This window comes from Pangasianodon hypophthalmus, chromosome 9 (assembly GCF_027358585.1).
Source record: "Pangasianodon hypophthalmus isolate fPanHyp1 chromosome 9, fPanHyp1.pri, whole genome shotgun sequence".
NCBI classification, from domain to species: Eukaryota; Metazoa; Chordata; class Actinopteri; order Siluriformes; family Pangasiidae; genus Pangasianodon; species Pangasianodon hypophthalmus.
The window spans coordinates 27,190,467-27,214,935 of NC_069718.1; the positions used below are offsets into that span (position 1 = coordinate 27,190,467).

The 24,469-nt window shown below is 40.7% G+C and overlaps 2 protein-coding genes across 5 annotated transcripts in view; one reads left to right on the top strand and one right to left on the bottom strand.

Annotated features, from left to right (window-relative positions):
* The window catches only part of ppp6r2a (protein phosphatase 6, regulatory subunit 2a), a 46,069-nt gene extending 44,322 nt beyond the window's left edge, over positions 1-1,747 (bottom strand). For 2 of the 4 annotated variants that reach the window (XM_034307332.2, XM_034307330.2), the window contains exon 1: positions 1,445-1,747. The gene's annotated coding sequence lies outside the window, so the exon portion shown is untranslated. The remainder of the gene's footprint in view (positions 1-1,444) is intronic. The other 2 variants (XM_034307329.2, XM_034307331.2) reach the window with 2 other exon arrangements.
* Positions 1,748-4,468: 2,721 nt separating this feature from the next.
* dennd6b (DENN/MADD domain containing 6B) lies at positions 4,469-24,427 on the top strand. Its single transcript, XM_026919635.3, has 20 exons — positions 4,469-4,714; positions 9,376-9,414; positions 9,506-9,548; positions 14,187-14,302; positions 14,381-14,461; positions 16,296-16,401; positions 16,818-16,897; positions 17,875-17,937; positions 18,039-18,094; positions 18,865-18,987; positions 20,354-20,449; positions 20,591-20,685; positions 20,766-20,831; positions 20,944-21,008; positions 21,136-21,225; positions 21,353-21,406; positions 21,620-21,729; positions 21,832-21,934; positions 22,575-22,649; positions 22,914-24,427. Exons 1-20 carry the CDS (start codon positions 4,574-4,576, stop codon positions 23,034-23,036), a joined length of 1,725 nt encoding a protein of 574 aa, XP_026775436.3. The 5' UTR covers positions 4,469-4,573; the 3' UTR covers positions 23,037-24,427.
* The last annotated feature ends 42 nt before the right edge of the window (positions 24,428-24,469 follow it).

A 24,469-nucleotide genomic window follows, 5' to 3' on the forward strand; every position in this document is an offset into this window, starting at 1 on the left:
ACGCTTCACCGTCACACACAGGCGTCACACACCGGCCCTACGCTTCACCGTCACACCCCGCCGTCACACACCGGCCCTACGCTTCACCATCACACACCGGCGTCACACACCGGCGCTACGCTTCACCGTCACACACCGGCGTCACACACCGGCGTCACACACCGGCCCTACGCTTCACCGTCACACCCCGCCGTCACACACAGGCGTTACGCTTCACCGTCACACACAGGCGTCACACACAGGCGCTACGCTTCACCGTCACACACAGGCGCTACGCTTCACCGTCACACACCGCCGTCACACACCGGCGCTACGCTTCACCGTCACACACAGGCGTCACACACCGGCCCTACGCTTCACCGTCACACCCCGCCGTCACACACCGGCCCTACGCTTCACCATCACACACAGGCATCACACACAGGCGCTACGCTTCACCGTCACACACCGCCGTCACACACCGGCGCTACGCTTCACCGTCACACACCGGCGTCACACACCGGCCCTACGCTTCACCGTCACACCCCGCCGTCACACACCGGCCCTACGCTTCACCATCACACACCGGCGTCACACACCGGCGCTACGCTTCACCGTCACACACCGGCGCTACGCTTCACCGTCACACACCGCCGTCACACACAGGCGTCACAGGTCACTATCTCAGCAGGGGCCCCAGTGCGCCCTCATGGCCTGTGAACAGGAGGAAACACACACTGGATCACAGCATGTCGCACTTCACAGGGAAATGCAGGTGAATATTAATCATGTGTCAGGTTTAACGTGAACTTTGTGATGATCCTGAAACCCGCACACACTCACTGCTCCAATCATTACACAGTAAACTACAGTTTCTCCAACACTTTACTATCACGCGCGGAACTAGTCAGCCTGTCGTCACGCTGACGTCACGCTGTCGTAAAGTTTGCGTAGCTACGATAAAGTTAGCGAATAAAACGTTACTAGAGTAAAGTGAACCAGACAGTGTAGTGTTGGTCTAAGCTATGCTTAATATGGCGTAAAAATGCTTAAATCTATAATATTAGAAAATCATCCGGCTTGTTGTTTTTACATAAATCTTTTAAGTGTGTAAATTAGTTTATTGGTGTATTTTAGAGCGACCTGAGGCCTGATCAAAGCAAACACAGCCGGACACTGACGTTAGCTTAGCATAGCTAGCTAGGTTCACGAGCCGTTTACAGGCTTAAAAACAGAAGAGTCGGACAGAGCAGATTAGTTCATTAAAGTTGATCAGTAATGAAATGAAACAGAAGGCTGGAAGTGTGTGCAGTGTGAACAGGGAGGCTGTTTAACGCTGAGAATGTTAGCGTGGAAAACGCCACCAACACAATAAAAGTTGAAAGTAAACACGTTTCCACGCAGCAACACAAACCCTCACACACCCAGAGACACGGAGCTGCTGAGGGCTTTTACACAAACTTACCTCAGTCTCAGCGCGGAGTTTAACTGCTCACACACACACACACACTCACACTCAGGATCTGTTTTGCTGGTGAAGCTATAAAGCAGCAGCTCACTGGCACTAACTCCGCTAAGCTAAGCTATCTCTCCCAGGCAAGAGACATGACACTCTATTACACTCCTGACTAAAACAAATCACAAAACTATGGACGGACTCCGACCCTCACATGCAGGCGAGAAAACTCATATTCTTCAATCAAAATGGCGAACAGGAGCACTAAGAGTTTCAGAGCTGCGCGAGCCGCCCTATTCACCAGGGGGCGCTAGAGCGCCGCCATCTACTTCTTCTTCTTCTTCTTCTTCTTCTTCTGTTTATGCTGTTAGTAAACAACAGATTACCGCCATTTACTGGTTTGGAGCGTGGACAAAGCTTTCCTAAAACCTGCTTGCACAGACATTATGTTTACCACGACAAATAATCAAACTTCAATCTAATGTAAAAAGCAAAGTGTAAGCCCAGACTGTGTGTCTGTGGTGTACAGAACCACTTCTAGTGTAAGATTTATTGCAAGGAAGAGGGGGATTATGGAGTGGATAATGTCCGTACCTCAGAATTAAATGTGAAATGCTTGTTTCCCAAAGAAAAGGCTGAGAAAAAGAAACACATCTCCCTTTTTTAATGCTGGAATTTTGGGGCTAAAGATATGTGTAAAGCGGCTCAGATCAAGCTGCTAGACTGTATGCTGGATGACTGCATGCTGTCGAACAGGGTTACTCTAAAATTCACTGGATAGTAGCCTGTAGCACAAGCGCCTCTTGGCCTCGTTTTGTTTATGGTGCTAATAATGTGATCCTGGCAGGCCAAAGCCTAAGACACTGCTGCTTGGAACTGTCCATAAAAAAGAACGATGAAGAAACTAATATAAATGACCAAAATACATGTATATACACTCATCGTCCACTTTATTAGGAATGCCTGCAGCCTACACCTGCACATGTATAAACACAATCATGTGTAAAATCATGCAGATACAGGTCAAGATCTTCAGTTAATGTTCACATCAAACATCAGAATGAAGAAAAAGTGTGATCTCTGTGCGAAAAACAAAAAAGAATAGAGTGAGAGACAGTTCTGTGGGAGGAAACACCTTGTTGATGAGAGAGATCAGAGGAAAATGGTCAGATTGGTTCAAGCTGTCAGGAAGGATATAGCAACTCAAATAATCACACTTTATAACCGGGGTGAGCAGAAAAGCATCTCAGCATGCACAACACACTGAACCTTGAAGTGGATGAACTACAACAGCAGAAGACCACATCAGGTTCCACTCCTGTCAGCCAAGAACAGGAATCTGAGGCTATCATGGGCACAGACTCACTGAAACTGGACAGCTGAAGATTAGAAAAACTTTAATCAGTGTTCAACTGTCCAGTTTCAGTGAAATTATTTTAAACATTGTCATATTTATTTAGTTGTTACAGATGCTTTTCTAAGACAGCCGTCTAATTTTGAGGTTGGTAATGGTTTACGGCGGCAGTGTATGCTGTACTACCTGGTCAGTGTACAAATAAAGACCCTCATGGGTAATCTGTGTGGCTAAATTGTTGTTTATGTTGATGTATTACTCACGAGCAACCAACATTTTTGTACAGTTGTATCTGGTAGGTTTGAATGTTACACGAAAGCTTTTTCAAATTCAATCAAGTCAAGTCAAGTGACTTTATTGTCATTTCAACCATATATAGCTAGTACAGTACACAGTGAAACAAAACATTCCTCCAGGACCATGATGCTACGTAAACAGCACAGAACTACAAGAGACTACACTTTACTACATAAAGTGCACATGGAAACATCACAAGACAGTACAGTGACTACCAAAACAGGACAATAGGCACAGTAAGAGACAGTGCAGTTGCAACCAGTACACAGTTCTAGTAAGAAAGTGTCAGATATAACACTAGTGCAAAAGAATAACAATATAATAAATAGCTGTGAATGTAAACATAACATACTGTGACATAGTATTCAGCAGATAAGCTTATACCATATATGGACATAGCAGTTATTGGGGTAGCAGCCAGGCAGAGAGTATAATAAATACAAGAATTATATGCTGTATTTTAAAATACAGTAGCAGCAGAAAAATGCAGGTAGTAAATACAAAAATGTGCAAAAATTGCAAAGGGAGTGGGATGGCGTTCAGTTGAGTGTGTGTGTGTGTGTGTGTTGTCAGTCCAGTCTCTGAGTATTGAGGACTCTGATGGTTTGGAGGAAGAAACTGTTGTACACTCTGGTCGTGAGGCCATGGTGCTATATGGCCCCCAGTATTTGTGAGGATGTGCACAAGTGACGCTCCAGTTGACCACAGGATACACGACAGCCATTCTGTGTGTGTACGCATACTTAAAAGCAAGTATAATTCAGCCTTACCAGCTTCTACCCCCATGTTGTCAGACTCTTTGAATACCATCCTGCCCCCTCCACATGCATCACCCTACACGCATACCCTACATCCTACCTCCTCACCCCAGCCTCTCTAAAACAAAATTTAAGCACTTGATTAAGATAGAGATGAAGGGAAAATGGCAAAAACAGTGAGAAGAGCAAAGAACAGGACAATGGCGGATTGAAATGCAGTGAGGATGGGGCAAAGAGACCCTCAGGAAAGCGGAAGTCAGAGGAATCGAGACTGATATTAAAACTTACAGGACACAATCGTACAGAATGGGAAAACATAAAACATGCCAATGTGATTTCTATCAACAGAAAGAAAGAGTGGAGCATGTAATGCCTGTAATGTTCCACTGCTTTAGATACAGTGCAGAAAGACTTAAATATTTAAACAGAACATCACATAGATAGAAAGAGAAAGTCAGAGGAACAAGTGCATCTCGTGTATACTCCAGTATCTTAAAAAAAGTAAGTTGTTTGATAGAATTTGTTTGTTTGTTTGTTTGTCTCTGTGTTATATTGATTATAAGAACAGTAATAATCACTTGAGTTTAGTTGTGCTTTAGGAAACACCCTGGTCCAGCAGTAGGTGGCGGTAATACACCAACCCTCACAGAGCTGAAAGAAGAAGAAAGACCACACGAAAGCAGGAGAGAAAGAGAAGAAATGAGGAATACGAAAGGCGTGTAAGTTGTGATGGATCGCTTTGACAGCAGTGACAGGAAGCCGGAGGAAGACACAGACGCGCTGAGCTCGGTGCCATGGGCGCGTTTCTCCGCCTGGCTCGAGTGTGTGTGTGTTGTTACCTTCGACCTCGAACTCGGACAAGCCATAGAGGTGAGTGGACAGGGTTATATCTATCCACACGCTGTGCAACTGCACTCATCACTGGCCAAATGACAAACAGCTCACTGTGGACACATAGTGCAGTACACACAGGTAGCAGTGACGCAGGCTAGAAGACTGGTGTGGGTGTCCTTTACATCACTGTGCCAATGTTGGGCCAATCAAGGCCTCTGAGGGGACTGAGGATGCTGAGGGGAGTGAGGATGCTGAGGGGAGTGAGGGGAGTGAGGATGCTGAGGGGACTGAGGGGAGTGAGGGGAGTGAGGATGTTGAGGGGACTGAGGGGAGTGAGGATGCTGAGGGGAGTGAGGGGAGTGAGGATGCTGAGGGGACTGAGGGGAGTGAGGGGAGTGAGGATGCTGAGGGGACTGAGGGGACTGAGGGGAGTGAGGATGCTGAGGATGTTGAGGGGACTGAGGGGAGTGAGGATGCTGAGGGGACTGAGGGGAGTGAGGGGAGTGAGGATGCTGAGGATGCTGAGGATGTTGAGGGGACTGAGGGGAGTGAGGATGCTGAGGATGTTGAGGGGACTGAGGGGAGTGAGGATGCTGAGGATGTTGAGGGGACTGAGGGGAGTGAGGATGCTGAGGGGACTGAGGGGAATGAGGGGAGTGAGGATGTTGAGGGGACTGAGGGGAGTGAGGATGCTGAGGATGTTGAGGGGACTGAGGGGAGTGAGGATGCTGAGGATGTTGAGGGGACTGAGGGGAGTGAGGATGCTGAGGGGACTGAGGGGAGTGAGGGGAGTGAGGATGTTGAGGGGACTGAGGGGAGTGAGGATGCTGAGGATGTTGAGGGGACTGAGGGGAGTGAGGATGCTGAGGATGTTGAGGGGACTGAGGGGAGTGAGGATGCTGAGGGGAGTGAGGATGCTGAGGGGAGTGAGGATGCTGAATACAAATAAAACTGTACAGTTTACTGTAGAGCATTTTTGGACTGCTCTACAGACAGACTCACCCAGGCTGGACTGTCTGATCTGAAACAGCATGCAGCAGTCCGTTTGACTTGAGAGCAGAATACACAGAGTGGAATTCTCCTGATGCAGATATGGTAGGTTGTTGTTTTATAGGGGACAGTCCATTATTTTTCCACATTAAATGCAGTGCTCTTGCTTGTGCTTGCATGACTCAAATGCTGTCTCAGATCAGATCCTTGGGATTTATCGTGTTTAGCCAATAATGCATCCTTTGTGAGTCATAAATGTCTGCAGTGCTAAATTACCTGTAACAACGAGAGATTAAAGTAATAATTAAATTTATCATCCACTTATCAAATAACTAATCCACTTCTTAATGTGAAACACTGTACATTACAAGTAGACTAGCCTAGATAGACCAGGATAGATCTGGCGGGACACAGGATCTGTGTCTGGATGAGAAGTCTCTCTATTACACCTTCTTTACAGGTTGAAGTTCATTTAATGCTTTTTGATGTTACAAGCATTATCTCTACTATCTAAGAAGATACTAACTTTCCAGTGCCAGTGGCGTGTCAGTTTGGCAGTGTATAGCAATGATCCAGCTGTTCGATAAAGCACCGAACACCACCGTATCAGCCTGGTTGTGTGTCTAGCTGTAAACTTTATTCAATATGATAATCTACAAAGACATTATGATTGTGCTATGATATTCATTTTACACCAACATGAGGAGACAAAATAAACATTAGTTTTTCACTGTCCTACTGTCTCACTTTAAGTGAACAGTGTAATAAACAGCTGGCAGGTCGCTATGGACAAAATAGCCGTATAATAAAGCTCTTGTTTGATACTGTCTGAAGTTGAATATTATTTTATCAAATCAACTATTGTATGGTAGAGAAAGTTTAATAATGTTTAATAAGATAGTAGATGAGCTCCGTATGACTCCATTTTAATGTCTTAAACTTTACTTCTTTGACTATTGATAAGTACTTTAGGTTAAATTTTAGGCACTTTTAATTAGTCAGATTTTCTGATTATCTGATTATCACAGTGAGCAAAACCTCATTTTAATCTCATGTTCACATGTTTTGATAAATAATTTTAATAAATCTCTCACATCTTTCAAGAAACCTTGGTGGACATATCTTCCCTGTGGATACAGTAAGGGGAAATAAAGATTTTGACACTTTTCTTTTTGTAATTTAATATATATTAACCTCAAAGTTAAATTTAAAATTACATTTCAATTCAAATGTACACACACAATGTCTTGACTTTGTATTTATAAATATAAACAAATAGTTATTCATAAGCGTAAACACAGATATATTTATTCAGAATCAGGATCAGTTTTATTGGCCAAGTATGTGTGAGCATACAAGGAATTTGCTGGTTTGTAGTGATCGTAGCGTGCACACTTACACAAATACACAAACACAAACAAGACATAGAGTAATACAAGAACCTTGTGATATCACGCGTTTGAGCCCTTGAGCCAAGCGCTGCATGCCGCTCCTCTCAGCACGCAAAGCAGCTCGCAGAGCTACGGTGCACACTTTCATATTGTCTAGTGATTGTTTACGTTGCCACGTGTTTTTGTTTTGAGTCATGTCTTGTCTCTGACCATCTGTCTTGTCTCTTGTCTCTTGTCATTGGTTGTCTCCCTAATGTGTCACGATTACTCTTACCTGTTTTCAGTTTGCTCCTTGATTAGTGAGTAAATTTATAGCCCTTGTGTTTCTGTTTTCTCTGTGTCATTTTGTGCCACTTGATACCAAGCCTTTGATTTACTATTTGCTTCCCTGGTTTTAATCTAGTTTCTGATATTCATGTTTTGCTTTTTCCTGCCCTAGTTAATGTTGTTTGCTCATCGGCTGACCCTTGCCTGTTTTGTGACATCGCTTTGGGTTACGTCTTTGTCTTGTTTGCTACGGTTAATAAAGCTATTGAGTACCTGCACATGTGTCCTCATCTGATTCTGGACAAGTGACAACTACCATATTACAGTTTACTGCAAACATAACATAATCTAATGACAACTCACACAGAACACAGTGCAAACATAAGACATTCTTAAAAACCACTCACACAGAACAGTTAACACATTGCCACCTGAGGGTAAAGTAATATTACAGTGCAGTGATTGTCCAGTTGTTAGAAAACAGTATATTGATTGCACACTACAAAAATATATTGCACATGGTGTGGGTGTGATATTGCACAAAATAGAAAAAAGATGTAGTGTAAATGTAATAAATAGGGAATTAATTGAGGTTTATGAGAGGGTGTTTATAATCTTTGTATCTGCCGGGAAAAACTATTCTGGTGCCTGGGAGTTCTTGTCCTGATTAGTCTATTGCCCTTCCAGAGGGTAGGAGTTTGAACAGGCTGTGTGTGGGGTGTGAGGGGACCTTTATAATTCTCAGCCCGTTTCCTGACGCAGGATGTGTACAGTTCCAGGAGGGAGGGCAGGTTGGTCCTGATGATGCGCTCTGCCAACCTTACTATCCTTAAAATAATTAAATTGATAGGGAAAGAATGTATAAATGCTGCAAAAAAAGATTCTTGTGCAAATTGCACGCGTGTCATTATAAAAGACATTGTCATTGTTTGGCATCATGGTGAAAGTGAAGTAGCTTTCTAAAGTTCTCAGGAACAACATCATTAAACAACACTCGAGTGGAACATCAGCGTCTGATGGCGAGACTAAGAAACTCAGAGTGTGTGATGGCGAGACCACAGTAGTAATTTCTGCCACACAGCGCCATCCACGTCCATGTCAGTAAGAACTTGGGTATCTCCAAACCTACTAAGAATCATTTCACATTTTAATAAAACAAATTCTTCATCCTTTGTTGACACATCCATTGTTTTCATTTATTTAGCTCAGCATTCAGTGTAGAAGCATGAGTAGGCATGGTCTAAGTCTTAGCCACACCCATACCTATTTAGCATATTTGATGAACTTGAAAGTGAAAAGGTAAAGTGGGAAATGAAAAGTAAATGTTCAGCAGGTGCCTCTAGTGATCATTTGCATTTCCCTTTTCATTGTGGCTCTAACAGCACATCCATACTGAACATAGAACCACTTACTTGTGCTTTGCAGTTGATTTTATTTATCCATTTTACGTTTTAATTTGAATTTGTTTTGGGTGCAATGCACACTTATTTTGAATCTAATGTTAACTGATCACATTTTGGCCCAAAGTAGATTTAAAGGTGGTTAAGAGTTGGTTGGACCAGCATTGGCCCAAGAGAATGTCTTTGGCTAACGATGGCTCAACATTGGTAGGGTAGATTTTATAGGTGGCTGAAAGTCTGTTGGCCCAATGTTTTCCCAGTGTACAAAATTATGTTGGGCCAGTGCTGGTGACCAATGTTGACCCAACAGAATGGCTAATGTTGGCTCAGCATTGCCCCAACAGACAAACTTTGGCACTTAACCAAATGGAATGGGTGAAGTTGGGTTGTCGTTGGCATTGTTTAACTCCCCTTGGCCTGCCCTTATGTATGGAGTTGAGATTCATTTGGGATTCAGCCATGGCAGAGTTACAAATGAGTCTAAATCAATAAAGAATAAATAAATACAGCACATTTTGCCATTTCATATTGGATTGTTTCTTTGAAAATACTTTGATTAATTCTGCCTATTATTTTGACTATTATATCCCAGATAGCGTAGCTCACTAGCATCTGTTACAGCAGTATTTGCCTTTGTCTCTTCTCCTAGTTGATCTACCCACATGATGCTAAACTTACAGAGAAGGAGGTAAGTGCATGAGGTATGTGCATTTTTTATGATAATGGTTATTTAGCTGCACTATTCTGTGTGTCTAAAATATTGATTTTTTTTCCTTCAGAAAACAAGCATATGTTACTTATCCTTTCCTGACTCATTTTCAGGTAAGTTCAGTCAAGGAGCAGAATTGTCAGATCTCTGATACAAAAGCAGCCCAATACCAAAAAGAAAAAAGGTAGTCATAATCATGACTTCTAATGCCAAATATACTGTAATTTTCACAGTATAATCATATAATAAAAGTTTCTAATGAACCAATACTAAAACACTAGTTATGTATGTGACTGTGGTTCTATGTGCACCACCAGGGACAGTGAGAATCACCTGGACACCTTTTCGTGTGCCTGTGTATGCATGCCAACACATCAGCAAAGCCACAAATTTACTGAATGACGTAGTGTTTGATTGAAAATGTTTTCGTACAATCATTGTTCCCTGAAATATTCTCACCGAGTTCCCACTGATTTTGAATGACAGGGAATCCTGGCAATTATCTGGTGTTCATAGAACCACAGTTACATACTGTACATAACTTTCATTCTGTTTCACCCCTCAACTGTCAGGGGCCGTGAGAGTAACTCATGCCACAGTGTCATGAGGAACCAACCCATGTTAGGACTCATTAGAAAGCTGTTGAGAGATGACTGCCACACTCACACCACTGGGGATAGGTGATGTTAATCTTGTATCTTGTATCACCAAGTAGCAGCGGCACAGATTTCCAGAAGTAGCATGTCTCTAAGTAATACCTATGAGCAGGAGATGCTCCTCATACGCATGTCTATATAGGGGCCTGGTATCTGACCCACCTGTAAGACAAGATGATGGCCCACCACTTAGGGATCAGACTAGGGAACTCCTTGTGTGTTTTCCCCATGACAGATGAACATTCAATCTGTTAATTGAACCAATGCTATCCAGTCTTTAGAGAGATGCAGCTTGCATTAGCTCATATGAGGGATATTAAGGGACAAGTATAAGATCTCACTCAGGGCTCTTAGGAGAGCTGCAAAATAGACACAGATGCTTTGCTCCCATCAGAAAGGCTGTAAGTAGTTTATGAGCCCCCGGTGAGACACTATTCACAGTGACACAGCACACAGTGTCTTTCACCTAATTGTCAAAGGGCCAAACCCACAAGTGCAGGTTACCTGGTCAAGGTTTCCTAAATCATTTTGTTTGTTTGAGACAACAGATGTATTCATGGAAGAAGCTACCATGGCATTGTGTTCACTAATGAGAGCAGCAGTGAAAACAGTGAGGTCAGTCAGTAGCCAGTGCACTCTGAGCTAGAGCACTGTTCAGAGGAACAAAATTTCAAAGGAACTGTTGATAGCTTAAATGGTGTTACCATGGAAATGTGATCAATTAATGTCTCTTGCCACACAAACAGGAAATGGGGCTTATAAACCAATTTTTTCAATATTCCTCAGCAATCAGTTTCATAACACATTTGGCCAGCTTTGGTCAACACATTCATGGTGTTAATTTTGAACTGTGTTGCCATGGCAATGTGAGTGCAACCTGACAACATTGAAGCTGCAACATTTTTGTTATTGATTATACGTTAATGGTGATGTAATTAATTAACTGTTTAAACAGAAAGTCTTCCTTATTCCACAATACATTGTGTAATGGAGCTGATATTTCAGATGTGTATTAATGTACTGTTTCTCATGCCTTTACCATAGCACCTCCTGTGGCATTTACGATGGGTTGTCTTCACTGATACCACATTGTAATGTTGAGTAATGAGCAATGTTGCTGTATCTTTGTAAGGTAGTTTGTAATCTTTGTAATCATGTAAGGTAGGTGGAGACAGATGCAAATGCAGTGAGAGTTTATTGTAAAATCGAGTTCTCTGAGACTGTGGGACTTGTCTTGACACTTTGACACTTGGTCAACAACTCACAAAACTCGGTACACATATCAGAAGTATTGGCCATCAAGGTCTGGCAAACGATTAGACCAGATAAGAGATTAGAGATTAGGTATCCAGTTTCCCTACTTGCACCAGATTTCATAGGCATATGGGCCTTCCTACATTAAACAAATTGCACCATCACTTCCATTAACTTTGACCCAGAGGAAGTGATTTTGGATTTTGGTGTGATTTGACAGGTAACAAACTTTTATAAACTCCCCCTAGGGTATTCATCAGATTATGAATTATGATATGTTTGTTGGCTTAAAATCAAACATTTTATTATTTCTTCTAGCAGGTTCATCAGAATCAAACTAAATTTGGTCAGCATGATGTGAAGATAACCATGATGTTCAATTGTGAAGGAACTGTCGATATCCTAAACAGTGTTGACATGATGAGGCAATAGAATAATATGTGATGACACTCAAACAGGAAGTGTGGAATAATTCAACTGTACATCAAGCACTGATGAAGAAACTTCAGTGTATGTTAAATGATAGGGCTTGGGGGCTCACTAGCAACCCTGTGGCATTATTCTTAAATGTTGGCATCCACTTTAACCTTGATGATGACCTCCTGATGTTGTGAAGGAGAACCCTGCATGAGCGAGTTAGTAGAGTGATGTGAGGGGAGAAGGAGGGATGGTTGTCCGTGACTACCCTACGGTTGCATGCAGTGATAGATGGTGAGATCTGAGAATTGTCCCAGGAGATCACAAGATCCTGACATGGGGCTGCATCTCAGGTGTATACAGCAGCTCAGTCTTGCTGATATTTAGTTTCAGAAAGGAGAGGATGAGGTCATACCCATGTTAGGGTATGACCTCACCAAGAGAATGTGTATAGTGGGAAAACCGAATGTGGATCACATGTGGATCACCTCCATGTCACCTCCCTCCAGGTAAGAAGCAAACCAATGACATGCTGTGTCACGAACTTCAAGACTTATGAAGATTGGCCATGTCAAACGCTGCTGAAAGGTCAAGGAGGATGAGGACTGATCTAGCAGCATGAAGCTTCTCAATAATGGCCACAAGGGCAGTTTCTGTGGAGTGTGTAGCTTTGAAGCCAGGCTGGTTAGGATTTTGGACACAGAGAGACAGCTGATTGTAGAGAGTGTGTTCAAGAATTTTAGAAAGAAAGGAGAGAAATAATACAAGTCAGTAGTTGCTGATGTCTGAGGTATCCTGAGTGGGTTTCTTCATGATGGACCATTGCTATCTTAAATGCATTTGGTACATGACTAGATGTTATAGAGTCATTAATTGACCCATCCTGATGCCCTACTTCTGGTTGGAGTTCTCATCGGTTGAGTTCGCTCGCTGCTGCTGGGGGTGGCCCCATATGGACTGCCTGAAGAACTGTTTGGTTTGCTGGGGATGGTGCCACCTGGGGGCTGTGGAGATGGCTTGGGGATCACATATGGGGAGCTGTACTGTAATGGCTTGGGACTGCGATTGCTGTAGTGGCTTTGGGGCTGCAGTTGCCACGAGCAGCTTCGTACTCAGGACTCCATCAGTGGACAGTGGATAGATTTTAACCAGCCGGACCTCTTGCAAATACTGTGATGAATTTATTGGTTGCACAATTGCACTATTTGTCCATATAGTACACAATAGAAGGGATTTATTTATAATTGCACTATCCGTTGCACCCAGATGAGGATGGGTTCCCTTTTGAGCCTGGTTCCTCTCAAGGTTTCTTCCTCATATCATCTCGGGGAGTTTTTCCTTGCCACCGTCGCCACTGGCTTGCTCATTAGGGATAAATTCACAGTGATAAATTTAAATATTTACAATATATTTTTGTGAATCCATTTATTTCTGTAAAGCTGCTTTGTGACAATGTCCATTGTTAAAAGCGCTATACAAATAAAATTGAATTGAATTGAATTAATAATACAAGAGATGAAGGGGAGGAGGTCTTGTGAGATGGTCTGATGCATTGTAAAAGGGATAGGATCCAGCAGGCAGGTGGTGGCATTGCTGGACAAGATAATCTGCAGGATCTCTTCTGATGAAAGAGGAGAAAAACTGGTCAAGAACGAGGGCGAAGGAGGAGGCGTGGGTAAGAAGAGGAAATAGATGTTTTTGAGCTTGTGAGGATCAGCTTTCCCTTGTAGAAGGAGGTCTTAGCAGCTGTCACACTAGATGAGAACTTGGACAGGAGAGAGTGATATTAGAGGAGATCAATTGTGATTTCATCCATATGGCATATGGGTCTTCTTAAGGAAGTAATTTTTTCTCTTTAACACTGTTGCCATGGTGAGGCGATCTATTAACATGTCACGCCTTTCAAACAGGAAGTGTGTCATATTTCCACTATACATCATGCAATGTGGCTCAAAGTTCGCATGTATATTCAGGTATGTGGTGTAATATATTCCTCATGGCAATACTGGGTCATAAAACAAACTTTTGGTCCTTGGGCCTGCCAGACACTGCTTACAGCTATATTTATATTAGCTGTATATGTATATACATACATATATATATATATATATAATGTGTGTGTGTGTGTATATGTGTATGTATATGTATGTAGAAGGCAATCAGCCTTTTTACAGGTTTATAGGTATTTAACAAAGGGGTTAAAGCCAGTCACTGAGCAAAGTTTTATCATAAACAAATTAGTTAAACAGGCTCTATGTAATGATTTACAATATGAAAAATTCTGAACATATTTGAGCATGTACTATTGCAATATTTTTGTCTCCAATAAATATCATGATGACCAATACTTTACTTTGAATTTCAATTTATATCTTATGTAGTTCTTATTTAGTCCTGCATGTAGTAAAATTTTTCTCCCAACAGGATGCCTTGGGGACACACAGTTCAGTTTTAGGCTGCGCCAGTCTGTGGGACGAGTTAGCAGCACATGGTTTGGAGAGAGAGATGCGTACAACAGGGAAGCACCACTAATACTGGAGGTAAGACATGTCACATTAGTATATCCAAAATAATTAAACAGAATTTGTCATAGAGGTCTATTTTTATCTTTTTGTTAGAAGGAGATGGCTCACTTCTATGGCTATGTGTACTTTAGACAAGTAAAGGATGTCTCTGTCAAAAGGGGCTACTTTCAGAAGGTGAGTAAATGAGATGATATAAACCGTTATTGCTGCATGCAGGAATCTGTTCATCACTGGCCAGAATGTCTTTACTTTATGCATAACACTATGTGATTTGTAGTGTACTTCTAATTTGCCATGTTTGTTCCTGAAGTTTTGCTTTTTTTATATACTTTTTTATGAACAGATAAAAAGCAGCAAGCCTGTTATTGCGTCACTAGATGTTCAAACAAAAAAGCCGTGCCTGTGTTTTGACTGATTGCTTTCTTTGTTATAAATATAAAGAAATATACAATCTGTATGTTGTAGTGTATGTTAATGGCTTAATTTTGCAATGTTTTGAGAAAAAAATGGCACAAATGCACCAGAATGTAGAATCCACTAAAATGGAGAAGATCGTTCTGGAGTCATTTACAGAATAATTTACCATTGGTAAAGATGGGCTTAAAAAAAAGGTAATTTTTTTCTTTGTGGTTAATTAGCTTAATATCACACTGAAACTGAAGTAAATGTATTCTATGAAAATAAATAAATAAATAACCCATGTGTCACTATTATGAGCCCTGCTGCATTTAGTACTTTGTGCAGCCTCCCTTTTCCAGCGTAACAGCACTAAGTCTTCTCCTATAATGTTCAATAAGATCGATTCTCCTTGACAGAACTCCTTGCAGGTTTTAAGGGGTTTAGGTCAGGGGACTGGGATGGCCAAGTCAAAGCATTGAATCTCTAGTCATTGAACCATTTTTGTGTGGAGTTTGACATATGATATGGGTCATTATCCTGTTGAACGATCCAACCAAGACCCAGTTGTGGCTTGGCAGATGCAGTCAGATTTAATTATCCTGGTACTTCATGGAGTGCATGATGCAGTGTCCTAGGGCTGAATGATGTATTGATTTTTTTTTATCATTATCATAGTGAGTAATCTGCCTTCAAAATGAGCAGGCATGTGGGGAAGTTGAAGATGTGGTTCCCAAATGGGGCAGTGCTTCAATTGTCTTTGAGCTACATAGCTTGTAATGATCGCTGTCAAAGATCTACAGAGTTCCACGGACAGCTTGTAATCTCACTCCAAAGAACTGCATGAGCAGCACACTGGAAGGATGATAACAGAGAGAAGACTTTCTTCTTCAGTAAGCTGATAGAGAGGCTAGCTTTCTACTATCTCTGCCAAATTCCAACTCCCTGGCAGAACCTGACACCTGCACTGTAGCCTAATCTTAATATCGCACATTCTCAACAGAAACAACAGAAATCTCAAGTAAACAGCCACATGGGTATGCCTAGTCTGTAATGTACATGCACAATAACAGGAGTTGGATTCAGCTGGAGAGTCAGAATCTGGCACAACACAGGCTTTGTGCCATGTTCTGATCTTGCAGAATGAACACAATTAAACTCTGGCAGCAGGAGTTTGAGTTATTCACATACACATTGGTTTTAAAATAAATTGGAAAATTTGATATCGCACACATTAATCTCTTATTTATAGCATCACATGTCGTTATCACATCTTCCTACAAGTTTATTGCACTTTGCATTTTTTCTCCATATTGTGCAGCTTTACCATCATAAGAAGGTTCCCAGGGCCTTTGGAGAAAGAGCAGCCTCGTAACATCACCGTACTTCGGTCATTTTCTGTGTGCCCAGTCTTCTTTTTATGCCACACCCAACTTGACTGCTGCCAAAGCTCTATTTTTTTTTTATCTGTTCATAGAACCAGGTTCCAGTCAAATTTTCAGTAGCATTTAGTGAATTCCAGGCCCTGGCTTACATTTGTGGTTAGATGAAAGAAAACACATGATATCAGTACATAAAACTAAACTTTAAACTATTTCACTGTTGGTCCTAGTCTCTGGTGCTGGTGTCCAGACTGCCGTATGTTCACTTGTTCCGGTCTCTCCTCCACATCATTGCTCCTGAGTACTTTGAGAAGTCAGAGCCTTGTTTGGAGGCAGGTGAGGACAGTTGGTCCATTAGTTTAACAGTAGCCCTATTTAGATGGCATTTCAGATTTATGTTGTTTTCTAATTTTACATGGGATGAACAAGTTTCTAGCATTTTGTGTCACACTTGATAATACTATGGAGGACAAATTATAAATTAAAAATTACATTTAATGCAACATTACACAAGCTCTAATGTGCTTGCCCGGTATCAGAATGCCCGGAAACCTAACTGAGTAGGTTAAAAATGGTAGTTAACATAATGTAATAAAATATGATGAGCTAGTTAACTAGTTAAGTGCATTCATACAGTACTGTAACTTTTATTTATTCATACAGAAGCCTGATGTAGTGTGTAGAACAGTGATTAGTACACATTCGGTTAATGTGCCTAACTAGTACAATATATGTGTTTAAATCTGTTGCAGCTTGCAATGAGATTGACCAGTGGCCCCCACCTGTGCCAAGCCAGACGCTCAGTTTGCCTGTGATGGGAGTCGTCTTGCAGGTTTGGATACACTTTTCATGTTGTTTGTAGTTTAAGTAGTAAAATAGACCATGCTAAGTCATTTATATAAGTTTGGAAGTACTTTAAATGCGGTCCATACCAACAGCATCAGGAGATATCCTGTGTTATAGTGTTGTTGGAAAATATTTAACAAATGCTTTCTAGGGACGTAACTGATACAAATACATTATATAGACTGAACAGATGATTAGTCCTAAACCAATATAAATACAGATATGCACAACAGGTGGATAACAGGTGCACAACATCTTTTTTGAGAAAGCTTGCCAGAAAGTTTCAGAATAGGTGTGTCCGTCAGGATCCCACAGGAAAAAACAAACAAAAAAAATGCTGAAAAAAGTAAACAGACACAGATACAAATAATAGCATTGCTTTATACTCCTAGTGCCTTCCATATATTTTCTATCCATTATAATAAAAATATTCCTTGTCATGTTACAACAGAAGATAACTGGTTTTAGACTTTAATTAGAAAAAGATAGACCAATCAACAAGGGAAAATGTAGGTTCTGAGACAGACAAGTATGGAAGAAAATATCAAACAAGAAACTATTAAATAAGATAAAGATATGGCACAGTGGTGCAGTGGGTAGTATTGCTGCCTCGTGGCTTCAGGGTCCCCAGTTCTATCCTGAGCTTGGGTTACTGCCTGTGCAGAGTTCTGCATGTTCTCCATGTGTCCTCATGGGTTTCCTCCAGGTTACAAAAACATGCTATAAGTGGATTGGAAACTCTAAATTGTCCCTAGGTGTAAGTGAGAATAGGAGTTCCCAGGATAGACCTTGGATCCATTACAATCCTGAACAGGATAAATCTGAAGAGGAAGGAAGGAAGGAGGGTGGGGGGCCTGGTGGGTTGGTTGGATGATTGGTTGATTGGTTGATGGGTTGGTTGGTTGGTTGATGGGTTGGTTGATGGGTTGGTTGGTTTATGTTTGTGTAATGTTCTACTTCCAGGTCAGAATTCCTTCAAAAGATGACAAACCAGGAGGAAGTCCTAACAAACAGGGACAGAAAGAGGTGTGAGCTCACTTTTCATGTGTAATGATGTAGTCAGTAGTTGAAATGTTGATGTTGCTGATTCTCTTTTCTGTTTTTGTTTTTGTTTCTGTGGTGTGTAGAAACATCTCTCTTCTCCCATGGTTCTCCCTACCATCCATGAGCTGGATCTTTTCAAGTAAGTCTGTGGCTGCTTGGTTTTATCTTTTGTATGGGTAATTAATCAGCAGCTGCTCATTTCGTAATAAATATAAGGTAGGGCTGTCGAAATTAACACGTGAATGCACACAATTAATTTTAAAATTAACACAGTTATTTTAAATTAAAAAATAAGTTAAATTAAATTAAAAAATAACTAACACAGTCATTGCTAAGGTACATGCTACTATACGCTACTAACGTAGACTGTCTTTCTTTATCGAGTCTTTGTAGATAGCGTAGGACGGAAATTAAAATTCAGAAAATCGACATAGAAGAAATGTGAGAGTTTACAACGTTGTTTTCGTTTTATACCACTCCCAGATGGTTCAGTAGTTTGCAGTCTTTGTCTTGGGGAATTTAAGTACCACAGAAGTATGACATCTTTAACCTACTGTGTAAAAACCAAACACAGCAGTGGGAAAACCACTATGGTGAGTCGAGGGGCGCTCCAGACCACAGCGGCTGTAACGGGTCACTACCTCAGTTTCACCACGCATTAAATAGACAGTTCATAGACAACTGTTATGTAGTTGCATTGTTCAGTTAAACAGTTTATTTGATTTTTATCTCTATGGTGATATCTGTGATTAGGAATAAATACAACACTGTTATAGTTTATGTTTTCCATGAGATTAATCACAGAGATTGTGTGATTAATCGCGATTAAGAAAGTAAATAGAATGACAGCCCTAATATAAAGACATATGATTGCTCTGAATTGATTCAGTTGACCTTTGACCCACTCAGGTGTTTCCAGTCTGTCCTCATTCACATACAGTTGCTGTGGGAGCTGATGTTGCTAGGAGAGCCGTTGGTCGTCATGGCGCCCTCTCCAGCTGTGTCGTCAGAGACGGTGCTGGCTCTAGTTAGGTATGCTCATTATCTTGCTGTCTTTCCCATGCTGACCATGACTAGTAGGATAAATAGACTAATCATACAGAAAGATAGCAGGAGCAGAACTGTGTGAGCAGTATCTGCTTAAAGAGGACTATATCTAATGTTACACTGCATTGACAATGCGGGTAGTAAATTATATTTACTAGAATAAAAAGAAGAATACTTTTTAAAACTGACATAAAAAGATCTGTTTTGTCTTTTGGACTATTTATCAGCACAGTGCAGGAATATCATTTCAGACCTGCCATCTTTCAAATACATTGTGTTGAAGTTAAGAGTAGACCCAATGACCCAATCAATATGTGAATCTGTAATGACTGACAAGTGCGTAGGTGTTTTGAACTCAACAAAAATGTAAATACTGAACTGTTTCTAAACTGTAGAGGTGTCTCATCTTTTAGCCAATTCTTCCTCGGTTACATTCTCGCTCTTCATTGTTTGTACAGTACTTGGTCTAACAGCACTTTTCAGTGTGTGTGTGTGTGTATGTTTGCAGTCTAGCTTCTTAAACCTCTCCCGCAGTTGGAGGTGTGCTGTTGATGCAGTTAGAGTCAGCTATTATTTTGAATTTTTCTTCTCACAGTGGTGGTTGACGTGTTTGTTAATGAAATTTGTAACGTGATACAATATAGACATTCACTATAGCTGTTAAGAACATTTCTCACCCATGTGCAGGTGCCTGTGGTGGGTGAGGGACACTTTAAAAAATATCTAAAACCTTAGAGACTTTGGTTCTATTTTCAGACCAAAATGGATATTTCTCTATTAGAACATTGATGTCTCAGAAATAATAATCACATCATTTAAGTAGACATATAAAGTAGAAGACATATTTTGATATTTTCCTTTGCAGTATTTTGTAGTTGGGCTGCACATTGGCACAGCAGGAGCTGTCTTCACAGATCCAGGGTTCCCTGCTAGTTCAATCCTGGGCTCATCTTGGGTTAATGTCTCTGTGGAGTTTTTCATGTTCTCCTCATGTCCCTTTCCAGTTTCCTCCAACCTCCCAAAAACATGCCGGTAGGTGGATTGGTTATGCTAAATTGCCCCTAGGTGTGAATGAGTGCAAATGTTTGTATGCGCGGTGCCTAGCAGTGGCTTCCAGCCTTGTGCCCTGTGGTCCTGGGATTGGCCCCGGATTCACTGCAACCCTGACCAGCAGTTACTGAAGATGAATTAATGAATGAAAACTATTCTGTGGTTGAGTTGTATTATGCACAAAATATAGCTGATATTTGTATTTGATAAACTGTTTAAACTTCTTTATTCTAAAAATGGGTTGATCTGTTGTTAAGTGTATGCTGTATAGTTCAGCAGGTTCCTGTTCGCTTCTTTCCAGCTGCATCAGTCCACTGAAGTACCGCTGTGATTTTCGGCCTTACTTTACCATCCATGACAGTGAGTTTAAGGAGTACACTACCAGAACTCAGGCACCGTAAGCATAAGCACATTACAAACACTAAAATAAACTGAACAACCTTAGCACTTCAGTTTTTAAATCTTAAATATATTTTATTTTTATTAAATTTTATTAAATTATGACTTTCTCTCCTCATTTTTATGCTTGTAATTTCAGGCCTAATGTATTACTGGGTGTTACGAATCCTTTCTTTATAAAGACCTTTCAGAGCTGGCCTCACATCATGTGTCTGGGGGAGTTGAAGATGTCCAGTAAGTGGTGCCTTCTTTGAAATTCTTGTGGAAACAAACACATTTCTTGTTGCACAGGTTTGATCACCCTCTAATTTTAGGAGATTTGCTAAAACAAATTAAGGTCAAGAAATTGACCAAGCTGAAAACGCTGGACACAAAACCAGGTGCATCTAAATACATTCATTTAATTACAAAAGGCATAATGACCATGTACTGTAAAATAAACATCTGTCCATATATGTGCCCTTCACCCTTGTGTTCTGTTCCATTGTCAAGGTATATACACCGCATACAAAACGTTTCTTCATAAAGACAAAGCCCTAATCAAGCGACTCTTAAAGGTAAATAAAACTGAGCCTGATAAAACTAGGCATATTAATAGCAATGTTTCTTGAGTCACCCCTTTCTATCTCACTTTATCTCTCTCCCTCACATGTGCACACACACACACACACACACATTTTCTAGGGAATTCAGAGGAAAAGGCCTTCTGAGGTGCAGAGCACCATCTTGAGGCGGCATTTGTTAGAACTGACACAGAGTTTTATCGGTCCATTGGTGAGGACATTTTAGGTCTTTGTGCAGAGGACATTTGCTCATTGTATTTATACGTAATTAATAAATATCCTGATAATAGAATGATTAGGAAGGGTCTCATACCTCACAAACCTGTCATGTTTTACAGGAGCGATACCTGGCCAGCTTGATGCCACTGCAAATATCCATGACTCCTTGGAAGGTTAATTCAACCTAATTGTAACCTGTTTAGATTTGAAATGTTAAAGACAAATTTGCATTCATGCTAAACGATTTGATTGTTTCTTAAGTGTTTGATGTAGCAGCTTATAAAAATTAATGACAAGACAAGGTATATGGGTGTATGATTCAGATATGGAAGGGCTGAAAAATACTAAAGGAGGAAAGAAAATGAAGGAAGTATGTGTGTGTCTAGACTCCTCCTCAGATCCGACCCTTCAGTCAGGATGAGTTCATGGCCACTTTGGATCATGCAGGGCCTCAGATCACCTCCATGCACAAAGGGGACTGGCTGGGCCTTTATAAGTAACACAATGTGTACAATTCACCTGTTTATGTTTTCTCTGTCAGTGAGTATACTGGTAACTAGCTATTCATCAGTATGTGTGTGTGTTTGTGTGTATTAAGGCAATTCTTTCAGTCTCCTAATTTTGATGGCTGGTTTCGTGCTAAGCACAGGGAAATGACAGATAAGGTGGAATGCCTTCATTTACAGGCCATCTGTGATGCTGTGAGTACTGAATCAAACTAATAAAAAATGTAAAAACCTTGGAGCCTGATATATTGATAAACATTGGGCCTGATATATCACTCTTTTAGTAAAGTTACGTGTAAATGTCTGTGTAAGCCAGTCGAACTAAAACATTAGTGCATTCCTTACACAGCTCATCTGCATTTAGTGACACCCACAAAACTCCATAAAAGTCAAGTGCACAGACAGCTGGGAGCACGAAATGAACGATCAGAGTAAAGGCTGAAAAAAAGAAGTGAAAATTGATTCACTTTTCTAGCAATAAAAATATTTAATAATATTTAATATTAATAATAATAAGCGTGCGTTAATCTTCTGTCAGCTGGGGCATTTGTTTATGGCTTATGGTGATGCACAGAGAGAACGGCCCATCCTATAATCAAGTCGAGGTTTACATTAGTTATTAGTCTATATACGCGTAAATTCACACACACTCAGGAGTGTAAGTAGGACACGAACGTTTTTCTGAATTTACTGGATTTTCATGAATACCAAATTCCTTGTATTAACACTTGTGTAATTCTCTTTATATATCCAGCTTGATAAATGAGGCCCATTGTAAGAAGGAATTTCTTCTGCAGTGTATTGGAATTGTTTTGCTGCCTTTTACTTTTTACAGGATCTGATGAGTTGGACAAAAGACAAGTCAGAGGTGGAGACCATTGACCTGATTTTAAAATTGCGTGAAAAATTGGTTAGTGATAGAATTGTAAACTAGAAACAGCAACACACATGGTTATAAACAAGTATATCCACAAGTTTCAGTATTTAATGCTGCATTTGCAGCTTAATACTTATTGCTCTTCTTGTTCAGTAACCAGCATATAGATTTGTGGTTGCAGTCATAGTTATTCTTACAGTACCTACTAGTTTTCTCATCTATTTTTCAGTTATATAACATTAAAACTGCAATAGTGTAAAGATCTGAAGTTAACTGTACACTTTCTTCCTGCACTAGACGAGAGCTCATATGCATCAGCTTCCCGTGAAGGAAGAATTACTGGATAAGCTGGAAAACTACATCCAATCTGTGATCAGCTCTCTGCCACAGGATCTGCAGACAGTACTATACAAAGACTGACATTAACATGATTTTAATGCAGGGATCAAACTCAGATTTCATCAGGTAGCACTGGTGCTCCCGTTTCAGCAGGTTAGGAGCACCAGCATTAACAAAAATACAGAAGCACCCACGGAAGTGTTTGTGGTAGCAGTATACAGTATGTGTGTGGCGTCTGCAATCTGCGTGCAGCAGAGTGAAGCCATAGGGGTGAAGGGTTAGAAATGTGGCCTAGCTACCTAATATTAAGCTTCACTGTTGTTATTAGTGAGAAGAATTTAGGACTTAATGTTCGATAAAGTAAAATAAAACAGTAAAATAAGGGGTGTAGTTATTTTAAAAGGTGTACACCATTCCTGTTGCACAAAGCAAACATCTGCATATTTTGCTTTATAGAGTTTTAGTGATGTTAATTTAATGATTACATGCCATCTGTAGTTGTGCCAAAACTGGTATGTTTACAGAAGTATAAAAGTGAACCTCACTGCACTTCATGTCATTATTTTCTCTACTATATTTTTTCCATGCTCCATACATAATACACTATATGGTCAAAAGTTTGTGCACCCCTGACCATCACACCTATATGAGCTTGTTGAACATCCCATTCCAGATTATTCCCCCTGTGTTTGCTGTTATAATGAGCTCCACTCTTCTGGGAAGCTTTCCACTAGATGTTGGAGCGTGGCTGTGGGGATTTGTGTTCATTCAGCTACAAGAGCATTAGTGAGGTCAGGCGCTGATGTTGGGATGTCGAGGAGGTCTGGGGTTCAGTCGGTGTTCCAGTTCATCCCAAAGGTGTTCAGTGGGGTTGAGGTCAGGGCTCTGTGCAGGACACTCGAGTTCTTCCACTCCAACCTTCACACACCATGTCTTCATGGAGCTCGCTTTGTGCACAGGGGCATTGTCATGCTGAAACAGGTTTGGGTCTCTTAGTTCCAGTGAAGGGAAACTGTAAAGCTACAACATACAAAGACACTCTATACAATTGTGTGCTGTGCTTCAGACTTTGTGGCAACAGTTTGGGGAAGAACCACATATGGATGTGATCATCAGGGTGCACATACTTTTGGTCATATAGTTTATATCTTATGTACTTGTTATAATGCCCTGAATACTTTTTAATTTTATTAAATAACAAATAAATTGTCAAGCAGAAAACTGGTTTCAGACTTGAGTAGAAGTGAATGCATTGCATTAGATCACTTTTGGAGGCTCAGTCAAACTTTTACAGAGTGTAGAATTTGTGTGGAATATCATATACACTGTTATCTATATTTTAAAATTATTATACTGCCCTATTATGTATCCTGTAATAGTTATCAAACTCACATAAGTCCCTTACTGTAAGTATTTATTTATATTATTTATCTATTCTTGGGTGTTTTCATTAAAAGGTTAGCAGGCACTGAGAGTTTATGTTGATTGAATTGTTTGAGTCTTAAAGAAAATGT